The sequence below is a fragment of the Triticum aestivum genome, chromosome 5D (assembly GCF_018294505.1).
Source record: "Triticum aestivum cultivar Chinese Spring chromosome 5D, IWGSC CS RefSeq v2.1, whole genome shotgun sequence".
Classification (NCBI taxonomy): domain Eukaryota; kingdom Viridiplantae; phylum Streptophyta; class Magnoliopsida; order Poales; family Poaceae; genus Triticum; species Triticum aestivum.
The window spans coordinates 524,748,982-524,770,631 of NC_057808.1; the positions used below are offsets into that span (position 1 = coordinate 524,748,982).

The 21,650-nt window shown below is 47.6% G+C and overlaps 1 protein-coding gene across 2 annotated transcripts; it reads right to left on the reverse strand.

The window, feature by feature from the left end:
• Nucleotides 1-17,041: 17,041 nt before the first annotated feature.
• LOC123123460 (PHD finger protein ALFIN-LIKE 3) lies at nucleotides 17,042-21,215 on the reverse strand. Of its 2 annotated transcripts, none has more exons than XM_044543973.1 (5): nucleotides 21,011-21,215; nucleotides 20,827-20,859; nucleotides 20,497-20,719; nucleotides 17,713-17,836; nucleotides 17,042-17,598 (listed from the first exon to the last, which is right to left on the reverse strand). In XM_044543973.1, the coding sequence occupies exons 1-5, from the start codon at nucleotides 21,123-21,125 to the stop codon at nucleotides 17,341-17,343; spliced, it is 753 nt and encodes a 250-aa protein (XP_044399908.1). In that variant the 5' UTR covers nucleotides 21,126-21,215; the 3' UTR covers nucleotides 17,042-17,340. The 2 variants fall into 2 exon arrangements, with proteins under 2 accessions (XP_044399908.1, XP_044399907.1); XM_044543972.1 differs by having other exon boundaries at nucleotides 17,042-17,601; nucleotides 21,011-21,214.
• Between the last annotated feature and the right edge of the window lie 435 nt (nucleotides 21,216-21,650).

The window sequence follows — 21,650 nt, forward strand, 5'->3', positions numbered from 1 at the left end:
GGCGGCGGTCGGTGGTGAGAAGCGAGGCGGCGGCGGCGGCCGGCGCGGGAGGCGCGCGCGGTGGCCGGAGGCGAGGGCGGCGGCGGCGCGGCAAGGCGGGGAGAGGCGGGGCGCTCGGGCCCGGCGCGGGGACGGGCGGGCCGGCCTCGGGCCTCGCGGGCCCGCGGCGGCGGTGACACGTGGCGGCGGCGCAGGAGGGCGGACGTGTCCGTCGGCAGATGATTTCGTCCGGCGGCGCGCGGTGGAGAAAAACTAGGGTTCGTCTGCGAATGTAATTTCGGGGTGGTCACATATTTATAGGTAGAGGGAGCTAGGAGGCTCCAAATGAGGTGCGGTTTTCGCCCACACGATCGTGATCGAACGACCTAGAGCATGGAAGAGAGTTTGGTGGGTTTTGGGCTGGTTTTAGAGGGGGTTTTTGCTGGACACTCAAATGGACTTTGTGGATGCCCGGATAACCGTTGGAGTACCAAACGACCTCCGAATGGAACGAAACTTGACCGGTAGTCTCCGGGTGGTATAATAAGGCCACTTGACAAGCCTTGGTCCATTCCGAGAAATTTTGACACACGCACACGAAAGAAAACAAGAGGGGTGCACCGGAGGAGATAGGAGCGCCGGATTGGAAAACGGACAACGGGGAAAATGCTCGGATGCATGAGACGAACACGTATGCGAATGCAATGCACATGATGACATGGTATGAAAATGCATGACATGACAAAATACAAAACGAAAGACAAAACCCGACAATGGAGGGAAAATCATAACATATAGCCGGAAATGGCAAGAGTCGGAGTTACAAATATGGCAAGTTACATGCGGGGTGTTACAATCACCAAGTGTTAAAACATAACCACTTGTGGCCTTAATCTCATCAGCATCAGATATCCAGTTTGAGTCACTATAACCCTCCAGTACCCTTGGATACCCGGTGTAGTGAATCCCATAGCTCGCGGTGCCTTTCAAATAGCGCATAACTCTCTCAAGCGCATGCCAATGATCATCTCCCGGTTTTGACACAAACCGACTCAGCTTGCTCACAGCAAGAGAGATGTCAGGCCTCGTGGCACTCGCCAAATACATAAGCGAGCCAATAATCTGAGAATACCTCAGTTGATCTCTAGCAATCTGTCGATTCTTTCGAAGCAACACACTAGCATCATATGGAGTTGGAGAAGGCGTGCAGTCGCTATACCCAAAACGACTCAAGACCTTTTCCACATAGTGAGACTGAAGCAGTGTGATCCCACCATTCTCATCTCTCAACAGCTTGATGTTTAAGATAACATCAGCTACTCCTAGATCCTTCATCTCAAAACAGCGAGATAAGAAATCCTTAACCTCCTTGATTAAATCAAGTTTGGTTCCAAAGATCAGTATGTCATCGACATATAGACAGAGAATAACTCCTTCGCCCCCACCATAGCGATAGTACACGCACTTGTCACCATCATTTACTACAAAGCTGGCAGCAGTTAATGTTCTTTCGAACTTCTCATGCCACTCCTTAGGAGCTTGTTTAAGGCCATATAAAGACTTTAATAACTTGCACACCTTTCCTTCCTGACCAGGTACTACAAAACCATCTGGCTGAAACATATAAATTTCCTCCTTCAACTCTCTATTGAGGAAAGATGTCTTAACGTCCATTTGATGAACGAGAAGACCATGTGAGGCAGCCAGTGATAGTAGCACCCGAATTGTGGTCAGTCTAGCCACGGGTGAGTGAAAGATCGTGGATGTCGCCTAGAGGGGGGGTGAATAGGCGCTTTAAAATAATTACGGTTTAGGCTTGAACAAATGCGGAATAAACCTAGCGGTTAATTTGTCAAGCACAAAACCTACAACAACTAGGCTCACCTATGTGCACCAACAACTTATGCTAAGCAAGATAAACTACTAGGTGATAGCAAGATATATGACAAGAAGCAATATGGCTATCACAAAGTAAAGTGCATAAGTAAAGAGCTCGGATAAGAGATAACCGAGGCTCTAGAGCGGTACTACCGCTAGGAAACCAAAACTGCCAAAACTTCTTCATATGAGCTCCGAATTGAGCAAACTCAAGCTTGTTGGATAGAGGAAGACGAGTAGCATCAAAACAGCGACTGGTTATAGTAAGAAGAGGCAGGGTGTTGGGAATCGTAGCATAATTTTAAAATTTTCCTACGCTCACCAAGATGCATCTATGGAGTATACTAGCAACGAGGGGAAAGGAGTGCATCTACATACCCTTGTAGATCGCGAGCGGAAGCGTTCCAATGAACGTGGATGACGGAGTCGTACTCGCCGTGATCCAAATCACCGATGACCGAGTGCCGAACGGACGGCACCTCCGCGTTCAACACACGTACGATGCAGCGACGTCTCCTCCTTCTTGATCCAGCAAGGGGGAAGGAGAGGTTGATGGAGATCCAGCAGCACGACGGCGTGGTGGTGGATGCAGCGGGATGTCGGCAGGGCTTCGCCGAGCTTATACGAGAGAGAGAGAGGTGTTGCAGGGGAGGAGGGAGGCGCCCAAGGCTGAGATATTGCTACCCTCCCTCCCCCCCTTTATATAGGCCCCCTTGGGAGGGGGGGCGCCGGCCAAACCCATCTAGGGTGGGGGCGGCGGCCAAGGGGGGTGCCTTGCCCCCCAAGGCAAGTGGGAAGCCCCCCCACCCTAGGGTTCCCAACCCTAGGCGCATGGGGGGAGGCCCATGGGGGGGCACCCAGCCCACTAGGGGCTGGTTCCCTTCCCACTTCAGCCCACGGGGCCCTCCGGGATAGGTGGCCCCACCCGGTGGACCCCCGGGATCCTTCCGGTGGTCCCGGTACAATACCGGTAACCCCCCGAAACTTTCCCGGTGGCCGAAACTTGACTTCCTATATATAATTCTTGACCTCCGGACCATTCCGGAACTCCTCGTGACGTCCGGGGTCTCATCCGGGACTCCGAACAACTTTCGGGTTTCCGCATACACATATCTCTACAACCCTAGCGTCACCGAACCTTAAGTGTGTAGACCCTACGGGTTCGGGAGACATGCAGACATGACCGAGACGCTTCTCCGGTCAATAACCAACAGCGGGATCTGGATACCCATGTTGGCTCCCACATGTTCCACGATGATCTCATCGGATGAACCACGGTGTCGAGGATTCAATCAATCCCGTATGCAATTCCCTTTGTCAATCGGTATGTTACTTGCCCGGGATTCGATCGTCGGTATCCCAATACCTTGTTCAATCTCGTTACCGGCAAGTCTCTTTACTCGTACCGCAATGCATGATCCCGTGACTAATGCCTTAGTCACATAGAGCTCATTATGATGATGCATTACCGAGTGGGCCCAGAGATACCTCTCCGTCACACGGAGTGACAAATCCCAGTCTCGATCCGTGCCAACCCAACAGACACTTTCGGAGATACCCGTAGTGCACCTTTATAGTCACCCAGTTACGTTGTGACGTTTGGCACACCCAAAGCACTCCTACGGTATCCGGGAGTTGCACGATCTCATGGTCTAAGGAAAAGATACTTGACATTGGAAAAGCTCTAGCAAACGAAACTACACGATCTTTTATGCTATGCTTAGGATTGGGTCATGTCCATCACATCATTCTCCTAATGATGTGATCCCGTTATCAATGACATCCAATGTCCATAGTCAGGAAACCTTGACTATCTGTTGATCAACGAGCTAGTCAACTAGAGGCTTACTAGGGACACGTTGTGGTCTATGCATTCACACATGTATTACGATTTCCGGACAATACAATTATAGCATGAATAATAGACAATTACCATGAACAAAGAAATATAATAATAATCATTTATTATTGCCTCTAGGGCATATTTCCAACAGTCTCCCACTTGCACTAGAGTCAATAATCTAGTTACATTGTGATGAATCGAACACCCATTGCGTCTTGGTGTTGATCATGTTTTGCTCTAGGGAGAGGTTTAGTCAACGGATCTGCTACATTCAGGTCCGTATGTACTTTACAAATATCTATGTCTCCATTTTGAACACTTTCACGAATGGAGTTGAAGCGACGCTTGATATGCCTGGTCTTCCTGTGAAACCTGGGCTCCTTCGCAAGGGCAATAGCTCCAGTGTTGTCACAGAAGAGAGTCATCGGGCCCGACGCATTGGGAATCACCCCTAGGTCGGTAATGAACTCCTTCATCCAGACTGCTTCCTGTGCTGCCTCCGAGGCTGCCATGTACTCCGCTTCACATGTAGATCCCGCCACGACGCTTTGCTTGCAACTGCACCAGCTTACTGCTCCTCCATTCAAAATATACACGTATCCGGTCTGTGACTTCGAGTCATCCAGATCTGTGTCGAAGCTAGCGTCGACGTAACCCTTTATGACGAGCTCTTCGTCACCTCCATAAACGAGAAACATATCCTTAGTCCTCTTCAGGTACTTCAGGATATTCTTGACCGTTGTCCAGTGTTCTATGCCGGGATTACTTTGGTACCTTCCTACCAAACTTACGGCAAGGTTTACATCAGGTCTGGTACACAGCATGGCATACATAATAGACCCTATGGCCGAGGCATAGGGGATGACACTCATCTTTTCTATATCTTCTGCCGTGGTCGGGCATTGAGCCGTGCTCAATTGCACACCTTGCAATACAGGCAAGAACCCCTTCTTGGACTGATCCATATTGAACTTCTTCAATATCTTGTCAAGGTATGTACTCTGTGAAAGACCAATGAGGCGTCTTGATCTATCTCTATAGATCTTGATGCCTAATATATAAGCAGCTTCTCCAAGGTCCTTCATTGAAAAACACTTATTCAAATAGGCCTTTATACTTTCCAAGAATTCTATATCATTTCCCATCAATAATATGTCATCCACATATAATATGAGAAATGCTACAGAGCTCCCACTCACTTTCTTGTAAACACACGCTTCTCCATAAGTCTGTGTAAACCCAAACGCTTTGATCATCTCATCAAAGCGAATGTTCCAACTCCGAGATGCTTGCACCAGCCCATAGATTGAGCGCTGGAGCTTGCATACTTTGTTAGCATTCTTAGGATCGACAAAACCTTCCGGCTGCATCATATACAACTCTTCCTTAAGGAAGCCGTTAAGGAATGCCGTTTTGACGTCCATCTGCCATATCTCATAATCATAGTATGCGGCAATTGCTAACATGATTCGGACGGACTTCAGCTTCGCTACGGGTGAGAAAGTCTCATCGTAGTCAACCCCTTGAACTTGTCGATAACCCTTAGCGACGAGTCGAGCCTTATAGATGGTCACATTACCATCCGCGTCCGTCTTCTTCTTAAAGATCCATTTGTTTTCTATGGCTCGCCGATCATCGGGCAAGTCAGTCAAAGTCCATACTTCATTTTCATACATGGATCCTATCTCGGATTTCATGGCTTCTAGCCATTTGTCGGAATCCGGGCCCGCCATCGCTTCTTCATAGTTCGAAGGTTCACCGTTGTCTAACAACATGATTTCCAGGACAGGGTTGCCGTACCACTCTGGTGCGGAACGTGTCCTTGTGGACCTACGAAGTTCAGTAACTTGATCCGAAGCTTCATGATCATCATCATTAACTTCCTCCCCAGTCGGTGTAGGCACCACAGGAACATCTTCCCGCGCTGCGCTACTTTCCGGCACGGAAGGGGTGACTATCACCTCATCAAGTTCCACTTTCCTCCCACTCAATTCTTTCGAGAGAAACTCCTTCTCCAGAAAGGACCCGTTCTTGGCAACGAAGATCTTGCCCTCGGATCTGAGGTAGAAGGTATACCCAATAGTTTCCTTAGGGTATCCTATGAAGACGCATTTTTCCGACTTGGGTTCGAGCTTTTCAGGTTGAAGTTTCTTGACATAAGCATCGCATCCCCAAACTTTTAGAAACGACAGCTTAGGTTTCTTCCCAAACCATAATTCATACGGCGTCGTCTCAACGGATTTCGACGGAGCCCTATTTAAAGTGAATGCGGCAGTCTCTAAAGCATAGCCCCAAAATGAGAGCGGTAAATCGATAAGAGACATCATAGATCGCACCATATCTAATAGAGTGCGATTACGACGTTCGGACACACCGTTTCTCTGAGGTGTTCCAGGCGGCGTGAGTTGTGAAACTATTCCACATTTCCTTAAGTGTGCACCAAACTCGTGACTTAAATATTCTCCACCACGATCTGATCGTAAGAATTTTATTTTCCTGTCACGTTGATTCTCAACTTCACTCTGAAATTCCTTGAACTTTTCAAAGGTTTCAGACTTGTGTTTCATTAGGTAGACATACCCATATCTACTTAAGTCATCAGTGAGAGTGAGAACATGACGATATCCTCCACGAGCCTCAACACTCATTGGACAGCACACATCGGTATGTATGATTTCCAATAAGTTGGTTGCTCGCTCCATTGTTCCAGAGAACGGAGTCTTGGTCATCTTACCCATGAGGCATGGTTCGCATGTGTCAAATGATTCGTAATCAAGAGACTCCAAAAGTCCATCTGCATGGAGCTTCTTCATGCGCTTGACACCAATGTGACCAAGGCGGCAGTGCCACAAGTATGTGGGACTATCGTTATCAACTTTACATCTTTTGGTATTCACACTATGAACATGTGTAACATCACGTTCGAGATTCATCAAAAATAAACCATTGACCAGTGGGGCATGACCATAAAACATATCTCTCAAATAAATAGAACAACCATTATTCTCGGATTTAAATGAGTAGCCATCTCGAATTAAACGAGATCCAGATACAATGTTCATGCTCAAAGCTGGTACTAAATAACAATTATTGAGGTTTAAAACTAATCCCGTGGGTAGATGCAGAGGTAGCGTGCCGACGGCGATCACATCGACCTTGGAACCATTCCCGACGCGCATCGTCACCTCGTCCTTTGCCAGTCTCTGTCTATTCCGTAGTTCCTGTTTTGAGTTACAAATATGAGCAACCGCACCGGTATCAAATACCCAGGAGCTACTACGAGTACTGGTAAGGTACACATCAATTACATGTATATCACATATACCTTTGGTGTTGCCGGCCTTCTTCTTGTCCGCTAAGTATTTGGGGCAGTTCCGCTTCCAGTGACCACTTCCCTTGCAATAAAAGCACTCTGTCTCAGGCTTGGGTCCATTCTTCGACTTCTTCCCAGTAACTGGCTTACCGGGCGCGGCAACTCCCTTGCCGTCCTTCTTGAAGTTTTTCTTACCCTTGCCCTTCTTGTACTTAGTGGTTTTATTCACCATCAACACTTGATGTTCTTTTCTGATCTCTACCTCAGCTGATTTCAGCATTGAATATACCTCAGGAATGGTCTTTTCCATCCCCTGCATATTGAAGTTCATCACAAAGCTCTTGTAGCTTGGTGGAAGCGACTGGAGGATTCTGTCAATGACCGCGTCATCCGGGAGATTGACTCCCAGCTGAGACAAGCGGTTATGCAACCCAGACATTCTGAGTATGTGCTCACTAACAGAACTGTTCTCCTCCATTTTACAGCTGAAGAACTTGTCGGAGACATCATATCTCTCGACCCGGGCATGAGCTTGGAAAACCAATTTCAGCTCCTCGAACATCTCATATGCTCCATGTTTCTCAAAACGCTTTTGGAGACCCGGTTCTAGGCTATAAAGCATGCCGCACTGAACGAGGGAGTAATCATCAGCACGCTGCTGCCAAGCGTTCATAACGTCTTGGTTTTGTGGGATTGGTGCTTCACCTAGCGGTGCTTCTAGGACATAATCTTTCTTGGCTACTATGAGGATGATCCTCAGGTTCCGGACCCAGTCCGTATAGTTGCTGCCATCATCTTTCAGCTTGGTTTTCTCTAGGAACGCGTTGAAATTGAGGACAACGTTGGCCATTTGATCTACAAGACATAGTGTAAAGATTTTAGACTAAGTTCATGATAATTAAGTTCATCTAATCAAATTATTTAATGAACTCCCACTCAGATAGACATCCCTCTAGTCATCTAAGTGAAAAACATGATCCGAGTTTAACTAGGCCGTGTCCGATCATCACGTGAGACGGACTAGTCAAGATCGGTGAACATCTCCATGTTGATCGTATCTTCTATACGACTCATGCTCGACCTTTCGGTCCTCTGTGTTCCGAGGCCATGTCTGTACATGCTAGGCTCGTCAAGTCAACCTAAGTGTATTGCGTGTGTTCCGAGGCCATGTCTGTACATGCTAGGCTCGTCAACACCCGTTGTATTCGAACGTTAGAATCTATCACACCCGATCATCACGTGGTGCTTCGAAACAACGAACCTTCGCAACGGTGCACAGTTAGGGTGAACACTTTCTTGAAATTATCATAAGGGATCATCTTACTTACTACCGTCGTTCTAAGCAAATAAGATGCAAAAACATGATAAACATCACATGCAATCAAATAGTGACATGATATGGCCAATATCATTATGCTCCTTTGATCTCCATCTTCGGGGCACCATGATCATCTTCGTCACCGGCATGACACCATGATCTCCATCATTGTGTCTTCATGAAGTCGTCACGCCAATGATTACTTCTACTTCTATGGCTAACGCGTTTAGCAACAAAGTAAAGTAAATTACATGGCGTTATTCAATGACACGCAGGTCATGCAAAATAATAAAGACAACTCCTATGGCTCCTGCCGGTTGTCATACTCATCGACATGCAAGTCGTGATTCCTATTACAAGAATATGATCGATCTCATACATCACATATATCATTCATCACATCTTCTGGCCATATCACATCACATAACACATGCTGCAAAAACAAGTTAGATGTCCTCTAATTGTTGTTGCAAGTTTTTACGTGGTTTGTAGGTTTCTAGCAAGAACGTTTCTTACCTACGTATGACCACAACGTGATTTGCCAATATCTATTTACCCTTCATAAGGACCCTTTTCATCGAATCCGTTCCGACTAAAGTAGGAGAGACAGACACCCGCTAGCCACCTTATGCAACTAGTGCATGTCAATCGGTGGAACCTGTCTCACGTAAGCGTACGTGTAAGGTCGGTCCGGGCCGCTTCATCCTACAATGCCGCCGAAACAAGAAAAGACTAGTAGCGGAAAGAAGAATTGGCAAACTCAACGCCCACAACTGCTTTGTGTTCTACTCGTGCATAGTAACTACGCATAGGCCTGGCTCATGATGCCACTGTTGGGAATCGTAGCATAATTTTAAAATTTTCCTACGCTCACCAAGATGCATCTATGGAGTATACTAGCAACGAGGGGAAAGGAGTGCATCTACATACCCTTGTAGATCACGAGCGGAAGTGTTCCAATGAACGTGGATGACGGAGTCGTACTCGCCGTGATCCAAATCACCGATGACCGAGTGCCGAACGGACGGCACCTCCGCGTTCAACACACGTACGGTGCAGCGACGTCTCCTCCTTCTTGATCCAGCAAGGGGGAAGGAGAGGTTGATGGAGATCCAGCAGCACGACGGCGTGGTGGTGGATGCAGCGGGATGTCGGCAGGGCTTCGCCGAGCTTATACGAGAGAGAGAGGTGTTGCAGGGGAGGAGGGAGGCGCCCAAGGCTGAGATATTGCTACCCTCCCTCCCCCCTTTATATAGGCCCCCTTGGGAGGGGGGGCGCCGGCCAAACCCATCTAGGGTGGGGGCGGCGGCCAAGGGGGGTGCCTTGCCCCCCAAGGCAAGTGGGAAGCCCCCCCACCCTAGGGTTCCCAACCCTAGGCGCATGGGGGGAGGCCCATGGGGGGGCACCCAGCCCACTAGGGGCTGGTTCCCTTCCCACTTCAGCCCACGGGGCCCTCCGGGATAGGTGGCCCCACCCGGTGGACCCCCGGGACCCTTCCGGTGGTCCCGGTACAATACCGGTAACCCCCCGAAACTTTCCCGGTGGCCGAAACTTGACTTCCTATATATAATTCTTCACCTCCGGACCATTCCGGAACTCCTCGTGACGTCCGGGATCTCATCCGGGACTCCGAACAACTTTCGGGTTTCCGCATACACATATCTCTACAACCCTAGCGTCACCGAACCTTAAGTGTGTAGACCCTACGGGTTCGGGAGACATGCAGACATGACCGAGACGCTTCTCCGGTCAATAACCAACAGCGGGATCTGGATACCCATGTTGGCTCCCACATGTTCCACGATGATCTCATCGGATGAACCACGGTGTCGAGGATTCAATCAATCCCGTATGCAATTCCCTTTGTCAATCAGTATGTTACTTGCCCGAGATTCGATCGTCGGTATCCCAATACCTTGTTCAATCTCGTTACCGGCAAGTCTCTTTACTCGTACCGCAATGCATGATCCCGTGACTAATGCCTTAGTCACATAGAGCTCATTATGATGATGCATTACCGAGTGGGCCCAGAGATACCTCTCCGTCACACGGAGTGACAAATCCCAGTCTCGATCCGTGCCAACCCAACAGACACTTTCGGAGATACCCGTAGTGCACCTTTATAGTCACCCAGTTACGTTGTGACGTTTGGCACACCCAAAGCACTCCTACGGTATCCGGGAGTTGCACGATCTCATGGTCTAAGGAAAAGATACTTGACATTGGAAAAGCTCTAGCAAACGAAACTACACGATCTTTTATGCTATGCTTAGGATTGGGTCCTGTCCATCACATCATTCTCCTAATGATGTGATCCCGTTATCAATGACATCCAATGTCCATAGTCAGGAAACCTTGACTATCTGTTGATCAATGAGCTAGTCAACTAGAGGCTTACTAGGGACACGTTGTGGTCTATGCATTCACACATGTATTACGATTTCCGGACAATACAATTATACCATGAATAATAGACAATTACCATGAACAAAGAAATATAATAATAACCATTTATTATTGCCTCTAGGGCATATTTCCAACACAGGGGAGTTATGCCAACAAATAGAGGAGTGAAACCTCCAACCGAGAAGAACCGGCATAACCTCCAACATCGAAAACATCATAGAAGATGCGAGTGAACTCCGTTTTCGATGAACTCGAGCTTGTCATCAAAGATGACCATAAGCTCCAAAACTCACAAAGAGAAGAACCAAACAAGAACCAATAAAGATGATGCAAGGATGCAATGGTTTGAGCTCTCTACGAATGATACGATCAAGCTACTCATCGAGAGCCCCCCTTGATAGTACGGCAATCGATCCTATAACCCGGTCTCCCAACTACCATCATGAGACCGGTAAAATAGAAAACCTATCAAGGGCAAACCTTTGCCTTGCACATGGTCCACTTGAGCTAGATGATGACGATCTTGACTCCCTCAAGTTGGACCACCTTTCTTGGTTGCGTTGGCTCGATGAAGACTAGTTGATTGCTCCCCCATACTCCACTATGGGTGAGCCACTCTTCCGCACATCTTCACAAGTCCATTGTCACCACAATGGACGGCAAGCTTCAAGCATTTGATCTCTTCATGATGCTTCACTTGAACTTGCACACCGCAACCTAACCCCACAAAGAACTCTCACGAAGATCATGGGTTAGTACACAAAGCGTAATTGACAATGCTTACCATACCATGGGATCGCTTGATCCCTCTCGGTACATCTTCTACGCTTTGTGAGTTGATCAAGTTTATTCACTCTTGACTTAGTCTTGATCAACCATGAATCTTTTCAACTCTCTTCATTTGGATGATGTCTTGAAGATATGCATGAATGATCACACAATCTTCTTCTCCAAGACATGCTTGCAATAAGCTCAACTCTCACATGACCAATCTTTGGATAATTCCTTAATAACACCTTGGTCACCACATAAACTCCTTGAAACCAACATGAACTTCAAGAAATGCCTATGGACAAATCCTTCAAATATAACTCAAGGCAACCATTAGTCCATAGAGATTGTCATCAATTACCAAAACCAAACATGGGGGCACCGCATGTTCTTTCAGTGAGTAAGTATCAAAGAAGTATTCACCTTCTTTCTGGGTATAACCCTTGGCCACAAGCCGTGCCTTGTACTTTTCAATCGTACCATCAGGTCTAAGCTTCTTCTTGAACACCCACTTACATCCTAAAGGTTTGCACCCATAAGGACGGTCAGTGATCTCCCAGGTACCGTTAGCTAAGATGGAATCCATCTCGCTACGAACAGCTTCCTTCCAGTAGTCAGCATCAGGAGATGCATAGGCTTCTGAAATAGTCCTGGGTGTGTCATCCCCAAGGTACACAATGAAATCATCACCAAAAGACTTTGCAGTCCTCTGTCTCTTACTCCTCACAGGAGTTCCATTGTCACCCTCAACAGGATTCTCAATGTGTTCCATCGCAATGGTGGGTTCAGGAATTACAGCGAATTCCTTACTAGATGGAGTAGGTATCTCCTGATTTGATGAACTCGACATAACCTTCATAGGAAATATGTCCTCAAAGAAAGTTGCATCATTCGACTCCATAATCGTACCAACATGCATGTCGGATACCTCAGATTTTATTATCAAAAATCTATAGCCAATGCTATGAAAAGTATAGCCCAGAAGAACACAATCCACGGTTTTTGGTCCAAGCTTGCGCTTCTTGGGAATTTGTATATTGACTTTCGCCAAACAACCCCAAGTACGTAGGTAAGAGAGTTTCAATCTTTTCCTTTCCCATTCCTCAAATGGAGTCATGGTCTTATGCTTTGTGGGAACTCGGTTTAGGACATGACACACAGTCATTAGCGCCTCCCCCCACCATTCCTTGGAAAGACCCGATGTGTCTAACATGGTGTTAACCATATCAGTTAGAGTTCGGTTTTTTCTTTCGGCTACCCCATTTGACTGAGGTGAGTAGGGAGGCGTCCTCTCATGGATTATACCATGTTCCGCACAAAACAGCAAATTCATTGGAAAAATACTCTCCACCACGATCGGACCTAAGCCGTTTTTCGATCAAGTTGGTTCTCTGTCTCAGCTTTATAGTTTTTGAAGAAAGTTAAAGCCTCATCTTTTGATTTTAGAAGATACACATAACAATATCTAGTGGAGTCATCAATCAATGTCATGAAGTATCTCTTTCCACCTTTTGTCAACACGCCATTCATCTCACAAAGATCAGAATGTATAAGCTCTAGTGGCGCCAAGTCTCTTGCCTCTGCAGTCTTATGGGACTTACGAGGTTGCTTAGCTTGCACACATACTTGGCACTTGGAGCCTTTGACAGCAGAGATTTTTGGAATTAAATTCATATTGGCTAGCCGCGTCATGCAACCAAAGTTAATATGACAAAGTCGTGAATGCCAAATATCAGACTCATTATTGTGGCAAACATTATTAATAACTTTAGTGCAAATATCTGACAAAGATAGGCGGAACAAGCCTCCGCTCTCATAGCCTTTTCCAACAAATTGTCCATACTTAGAAAACTTAAAACCATCTCGGCATAAACGGGACCGCTAACGAGATTTTTATTGATGGACGGCACATGATGAACGTTCTTCAGACGCACGGTCTTCCCTGAAGTAAACTTCAGATCGACCGTACCAACACCTCAAACGATGGCATGTGACCCGTTCCCCATCAGCACGGGTGAAGTCCCTGTTGCCTGGTAAGAAGAAAACATGGAGGCGTCAGCACAAACATGTACATTGGCACCGGTGTCAATTAACCAATCAGGGGATTGAAATACTGAAAGGATAGTAGGAAAAATACCATACCCTGATTCCTTCATATCAGTATCACCGATGGCAACATTAGCAGACTTGCCGCTCTTCTCATGTTCACGCTCCTCAAAGCGGTTAGGACACTTCGGAGCCCAGTGATTAGGATCACCGCAGACATGGCAAAGTCCCTTCCCCTTCTTATGAGAATTCTTCTTGAAGTTGGTAGACTGTGATGGCTTGTTCTTTGTATCAAACTTGCCTTTGCCCTGAGTTTTGTTCTTGTTGTTTTTGAACTTGTTGGGCTGGAAGTTCTTCTTCTGTACCATGTGGGCACTAGAACCTCCCTCAGCAACTCGAGCACGTGTGTCATTTGCTCTCGCCTTCTCTTCAACATCAAGAGTACCAATGAGATCCGCAACGGAAAACTCATGTCTCTTGTGTTTCAGGGAAGTAGCAAAATTGTTCCACGAAGGTGGAAGCTTGGCAATGATGCCTCCAGCAACAAATTTGTCCGGCAACACACACTTGAAGTACTCAAGTTCTTTTGCGAGCGACTGTATCTCATGAGCCTGCTGTACAACAGGGCGCTCATCAGTCATCTTGTAGTCATAGAATTGCTCCATGACGTACAACTCGCTGCCGGCGTCCGAGGCACCAAACTTGGCCTCGAGCGCAGCCCACATGTCCTTGCCGTTGTCAAACAACATATACGAATCCACAATGGAGTCATCAAGAACACTCAGAAGAGCGCCTTTAAAGAGGGTATCGATCTTCTCAAAAGCTTCCAGCTGTGCTGGATTGAGATCGCCCTCAGGCTTGCCCTTGGTGGCGTCATAGCAGCCCATGGTCTGAAACCAGTAGACTGCTCTCGTGCGCCACCTCTTATATTGCGCCCCCTTAAAGGCAGGCGGCTTCAGATGCACAGCAAAACCACTCGGAGTAAATTGCCTATAATCAGGTTTTTGGATTGTTGGAAATATGAGCAAATTACTATGAGATTTAATCTGAATAAACAGAAGATAAATCATGACTATAGTAGCAGAGATTAAACTAATCATGCGAACTAGCATAGCAAGATGAACAGATCACATCTAGGGCACATACTAGAAACATGAATTCTACCACGATCTCGAACAGGAAGGATAGAATCACATACGGTGCAGCGGGAGCAGCACCGCCGGCGTTGACGTTGTCGCCCATGTCGTCGAGGATGAGGTTGCCGAGGTTGGGGAAGAAGTCGTCGCTGCCAGCAGTCGCGCGAGTGCGCTCCCCAAAAACCTGATTGCCCCTCTCCCATACAGGATCACGAGAGGCGGGGTTCTGGAGGCCTGTTGTCCCGTCTCCCGGTGCACGCCGAAAGGAGGGATGGAGCTGGCAGGTCGTGGGAGTAAACCCCACGTCCGAGTCGTCACGATCCAAAAGAATCGGAAATGGTTCAGTAATTAATGCGTCCGTTAATTATTAATTAATGACTCATTATTTTTTCTCGAGCAGCAAAAATATAGACAACGTGCATAGCTCAGTCCTCGGCTCGGCTCAATCCCGCAACCCGCGGCGCGGCGCGGCGAGGCGTGGCGAGCGAGGAGGAGGAGCGCGCGTGTAGGTCTCCTCTTCTCATGCTCATACAAGTGGTAGAAGAGCTCACCTTATAAAGAGGTGCAACTCTCTCTCAACTTATGAGGTGGGACTAAACTTTAGCCTCACTCACTCCACTCACATGTGTGCATGAATGGGCCAAGAGAATTTCAAAATTTTAGTTGGGCTTTGGGCCAAAGGCCTACTAGCAAAATTCCAACACACTTTACCTCCGCCCTCGCAACCCCAGTCCGACTGTCACACCCTCCGAGATGTTGAGGATATCCTCTTCAGTCACCGCAAGGATCGGGCCGAGCGCAGGCTCGATGAAGTCCCGGTCCACCACCGAGGGGGTGACCCGGGGCGTGGCGGGGAGGAGTCGCGGGCGACGCTGGTACACCCCGTGAACTGCAGGAGGTAGTACCAGGCCATCTCAGCCCTCCGCCACGCCACCTCCGAGGTCGCGGCGGCCGCCATCGCCGCAGGTGCGGGCGGTGGGGGCGGGCGTGTGGCGGAGGAGGGAGAGGGGGAGGGGAGGGAGAAAGGGCGCGGAGATTGGGATTTTCAGGTGCGTCCCGCCTGTGGACCTGGTCAAAGGGTCTTCAGATTTTGAACTAGAGAATTGGAGCGGGCTGAGACAAATCTGCGAAATACATAAATGCATCTCCAGCAACTTCCCAAAAACCATTCCTGTATAAATGTTTATTAGGACTCTCTCAATAAATTAAATTTATTGCGTTTTACAGGTGTATTGTTGTAGCAGCTTCTCTATAAAAAAAATCTATACTTATCCTGACATATGCGCCCCACGTGTGTGTGTGGCTAATCTCTCTCTCTCTTTCTCTCCCGTGTGCACCAAGTCACCAACCACTGCCGTGAGGCGGTGGCGGGCTACGGCGAGGCAGGCGACAACGAGGTGTTGGTTGTCTGGCGACAGAGCGGCCTACTCAGGTGACTGCCCACGCGGCGCGCCCGAGGGCATAAGGCGATGCGATGATTAGGCGGGCGTCCAATGATTGTGGTAGTAGCCCTCCGTCCGAAAAATCTTGTCCCAAGCTTGACTCTCAAATGGATGTATCTAGTACTAACTTAGTGCTAGATACGTTCCTTTGAAGGACAAGTTTTTTCGGACGGAGGGAGTATGAAGTTTTAGGTGTTGGCTTCTGCCAGCTTCAATTGCGTATGGCGGAAGAAGAGCGTTTTTTGGTGATCATAAAAAAATAGGAATAGGGAAGTTGCTGGAGCGTGTTTTTTGTGGCAACTTCTCTTATACCAATTTTTTTGGGAGAGTAGGGAGCTGTTGGAGGAGAAATTAGATCTTAACCCACATTTTTCTTTTCACGGGTGAGGCCAAAGTTTAGGATGTTAAAATGCTTTTATTTTACTGTCAAGTAGTGCGGTTAACTATTGATGTGTGCTTGAATGCAGGTTCCTCAAACATTAGCAAGTGCAGTGACATTTCGGTGGGGATTGCTTTATGGCAGAGCAGAACTTGGAGTAGGGAACAACCGTGGCTTCTTCCGTGGGAGAGTTGTGCAAGGGATTTTTGTCAAGAGTTAGGTGTCCAATTCGTAGGAATTGAAGAAACAAGAGAATCTTAATAAAATGTTCAGATAAAAAACAAACCACCAAATAGACCTTGGTAGTTCGTCCAAAGAAATTCTACATAGAGCTCCATGATTGTAGAAATCCTTCACTTTGGTTCATTTCTTTGAAGCTCAAACAGATGAACAGTGTCAAAGTCATAGTCCTGTGTTTAATCTACCTGTATAAATTCTTTGGCCCCTGTACTTCCGCTAGGGTCGAGGAAGCCACTCGGCCCTCAGACGGATTAAAGAAAGGCAGTTCATTTTGCAAAAACACAAGCCAATCAGGAAATTGCCTACCAAGGCACAATTCAATCATCATCAGCAAGCGTTGCAACGACATTGTCCACACCTGGGAATGAACACATCAAATGACAACCAAGGAAACATCTATAATGCTACGAGAGTATGAGCTATGTATCAGTCTTTCACAGCACCTACGGCTAGGAGACTACCACATGGGAGGGAGCACAGTTTCTAGAGGAATCCACATCCGCTAGCCGCGACCTTGGGCAGAAAAGAAACATGGTGTAGTTTGATCAGATGGGTCAGAGACGGCTGAAGCAGACTTGCAGGCGACGGCCTACTGCCTCATTTTCTTGGAGCTGCTGCATTCAGGGCACTTGTAGTGCTTTATGTGATCCGCTTTGGCCGGGGTTATCCGCACGCATTTGCCGTGGAACCACCGCTCGCACATGTCGCAGCCGATCCAGAACTCGCTTGCATTGTATATGCCGGTGCAGCTTCCGCAAAAGGTTTCGCTGTGTTCTTCTTCGTCCTCGTCCTCGTCTTCTTCTCGAGCAACTGCCCTGGAGTTCTTTGGGCGGACATCATCAGTTCGCTGCTGCACAGAACAAATTGCAATTCAGTTCCGAGTTACGTTCGGAGATGCGCTTCCAGTTTTGGAATTTCCAACAAACATAAACTACTGCAGTGGGGGGGTCAGTCAGCGTACCTTTGGCTTTGATGAGTGCCTGGATTTGCCACTGCTATCAACACCAGACCTGTCCCTGTGCTTCCTGTCAACCATACTTTCATACACATTTGGAAGATCGTTGATCATGCTGAACAAGCGCTTCCTGGAAGACACAAGGCACAGAAACGTTGGATTCAACAAGGTGCAGCTGAAGCTTTCGCACCAACTTGATACACATACTATAAGAGCTATTCCTCCATTAAAGGGGAGAACATTTTCTTAGGACAAAAAGCAGCCAAGAGAAAAAGATAACACTAATAACAGAACAAGAAGGAATTTGCAAAGTACTCAAATGGCCTTTTGAAAAGAAAAAGAAAAACATGGAACCAGTTTTCTTGTGCAATCAGTAAATAGCTAAAGCTTGGCATAAACTTGACAGCTACCTGTGGCAAGAACTAAATAACAGAACACTTAACAAAGAATACATCAAGAACAGTATAGCAAGTGCATGGAACCAGTTTTGCATCATTTGCCCTGTGTGGATCTTAGTTAGATTTTTTTCCCACAATATAGGCTTCACAGAGCAGAGTGGGCCTTTATCTGTAGTGCTAACACAAGAGAACGGAGTCACAGACTGTAAATAGATTACTAGCGTGGCAGGCCACCAAAATTACTGTACTAGGTATGTATACAAGGAAAAAATCTGTGAAGCCTTCTAAACTAATTTGTTCCAGAAAAAGCCCTCAAGTGAGCAAAAGTATGAATTTCACTATGATAGCCAAGACAAGGGTATATGAACATTCAAGTGAAAACAAAACCCTATTATAGGTAAACTGTATAACAAACAATAAAATAGGATAACTAAAGAATATCGTGGTCCAATAGTGGGGTTCTCGTGGTCCAATTGTTAATTTGTAGAGATGGCAATGATGAGTGACACACTGACAAGATGTAACAGGTCCACTAAGGAGTGTGATACTGAAGTGAAGATTTTTAAGTGTTTTCTTTTATCCCAGCTAGCTAAATTTTGAAGGTCAAAATTATGCACATTACTAACACAGAACCCTGAAGCTGCACAAGGTATATGAAGTACTAAGGCAGCAAACTCTCACTGTAGTGTGGAGAAAAAAGGTGTAAGGTGCACAAACTAAACACACAAGTTAGTGTAAGAAAGATTCCGGGATTAAGGCTTTACCAGCATGCTTGAACAAGACATAAATTAAACAATGGGCATTGGTTGCTATTAACTCCATTTTGAGATATAAAAAAACAAATAACCTAGTTTTCATCTTTCCCGCAGAAAAAAAAAACTGGTTGTCATTCAGTGTATAGACTATAGAGAAACAGAATGAACTCATAATATGCCGCCCGAGAAAGGGTCCACAAAAGAGAGCAAGATGGCAGAAATAAATAGCTCTGCAATTAACATGACAGAACTTCAGGAAGGAATGGTCCCGCCTTCTTTCTTCTTTGTGAGAAGAATCTTGGAACCTTTTAGAGTTTTACTCATAGATAGATGGCACTTTGATCTTCGGTTCTACTCCCTCCGTTCGGAATTACTTGTCACAAAAATGGATGTATCTACAACTAAAATACATCTAGATACATTCATTTCTTGGACGAGTAATTCTGAACGGAGGGAGTACATAGCTAAGCTTAGAGCAAGTTGTGGCAATGTGGAACAGTTCATCACCACAAACACAAAAATAGGCTGGACATTAAAATTCTTTGGAGCAGCCGAAACTGGGAAATACAGAGAAGCACATTGTCCTTTATTTGTGTATATACATGATTTCTGAAATAAAGTGAAAAAGGAATAGTTGCTTCTTACTATGCCGAACTCCACCTTTATATTTACTTATTAAAGCCTTTGGCAATATGTTTTGGTCATTCAGCATGATGATACTGTAAAAGCCCTAAAACTGCAGTGTATAGCATTTGATGATGTGGTAGGTCATGATATAAATTGTATGTTTCCTGTTTGCTTCGTATACACATTACATCACCCAGTAAATGCACAACTTCTTCAACTACTACAACCCCATCGATGGAAATCAATAACTCTGCAATTAACATGGCAGGAACTTAGAAAGGAATGCCCTGGCCCGCCATCAATATAAGACCCTTCTCCTTCTTTCTGGGAAGAATATTGGAATCTTTTGAGTTTTTACTCATAGATAGATGGCATTTTAATCTTAGTTTCTAAATAGCTAGGCTTAGAGCAAGTTATGACAATGTGGCATAGTTTGTCACCGCAAACACAAAAATAGGATATAGAGATTAAAATTCTTTATAGCAGCCGAAACTGCAAAGGATGGAACTACATAGAAGCACGCAATCCTTTATTTGTGTATGTATATGATTTCTAGAATAAAGTGAAAGGGGGCAGTTGCTTTTCATATGGCCTAACAGCTGAAAACCTATGGATTATATCACCATCAAGCCCAGAGGGTCACAGAAAGAAGGGAACAAGTAACTGCAAACCCAATAAAGCAAACTGAAACAAAAAGCATGACCCTCCGATACACTCAAAGCAAAGAAAAGGAACAAAGAGAGGAGCACAAGATACATGTGCACATGCACACACATGCACCAACCACCAAGGGAAACAAAATAAATGGGCCATCAAATCGGTCACGCGTATCCCAACTCCCCAAGTCACCTAGCAGTCAAGCTAAAGTACTCTATCAAAAAAGGCCACATTTGATCTTGCCTAAACTGTCAATCAGGAGTATATATGGATAATTTAAAAGCTAAAACAAATATTTTTCTCAATCGTCAGAGGCACCAAGCTGAGAGAAATCGAACTAGCAGTAAAATTACCGTTCGTTGGCGGTGAGCGGCGCCCCGAAGAAGAAGGCGACGGAGAGGAGCCACGAGTCGGAGTGGACGGCGACGAGGGAGAGCCAGTCGCGGCGGTTCATGCCGTTGCGGGCGAAATTGATGCCGAGGGCCGGCTCGGGCAGCTCGGGCGGCACCTCCTCCGCCGGCAGCGACACCTCCCAGGTCCCGTCGGGGTGGCCGTAGAGGCAGAGGTTCTCCTTATCTGCGGGCAGAGAGAGACAAAACCGAGGCCGATCCAGTCAATCCCCGTCCGGATCCCACCGCCCGGCAGCGGAGCAGCCGCCCAATCCAATCTGGGGGGCAACTCACCTGGGTCGCAGCTGTCGAAGAAGTCGTCGACATCTGCACGGCGGCACGAGGCGCAGGAGAGAAGCGCGGTGTTAGATCTGCGGCGCGCGCGGGTGGCCCGTCAGCGCGGCGCTACGAGAGGGGCAAAGGGGATGAGGGAGGGAGGAGAAGGGAAGGGGACGCGGTCGGTCGGTCGGGTACTCACCGGAGGTGAGCGCGCGGACGAGGCCGGAGCGGCGCGCGGAGAAGTCCCTGAAGATGGCCTCCACGGTGCGCGGCCTGGACGTCGCGGGGGCGGCGGGGGCCCGGGCCGTCTCCATCTCGCCGAGGCGGGGCGGGGCGGGGCGGCCGGCGGCGGCGGCGGCGGCGGCGAGCTCGAGGGAGAGGGGTGGGGGGGGCAGCGGTTGGGCTGCGGCGTGCGTGCGGGCGTCGTCGAGTCTGACCCAAGGAAGGATTTGGATTCGGTTTTATTACACTGTGCCTGGCCGAAAGGATTTGCGTGGCAACGCGGGCGATCCTGGGGATCCGAGGGAGGTCGCTGACGCCGCGGGCCCGCGGTGGCTGGTCCCACCTGGACGTGGGTGGGCGGGTGTGCAGCGGGGTGTGCGGGACTGTGGTGGAGACACGGGCCCGGCTGCGGTGGGCCCGTGTGGGCTGATGACCTGGCTCCGACTGGGACGGGCCGACCTGGCCCTGAGCCCGACTATCTCAGATCGCGCTTTCCAACCAACTGGCCGCGCCGACCCACATGAGTTCGGAATCGCGACGTGACATTGCGCACCGCTCCACGCGTTGCCTGCCGTCGGATCTCGCTATCGACGGCCCAGATGAGGGCTATGGACCAT

Coding starts and splice junctions, on each gene's coding strand:
- LOC123123460 (XM_044543972.1), bottom strand. CDS start 21,125: ATGGAGACGGCCCGGGCCCCCGCCGCCCCCGCGACGTCCAGGCCGCGC. Junction 17,837..20,496: donor CCGCTCACCGCCAACGAACG/GTAATTTTACTG, acceptor TGTGTCTTCCAG/GAAGCGCTTGTTCAGCATGA. Junction 17,602..17,712: donor GGCACTCATCAAAGCCAAAG/GTACGCTGACTG, acceptor TGTTCTGTGCAG/CAGCGAACTGATGATGTCCG.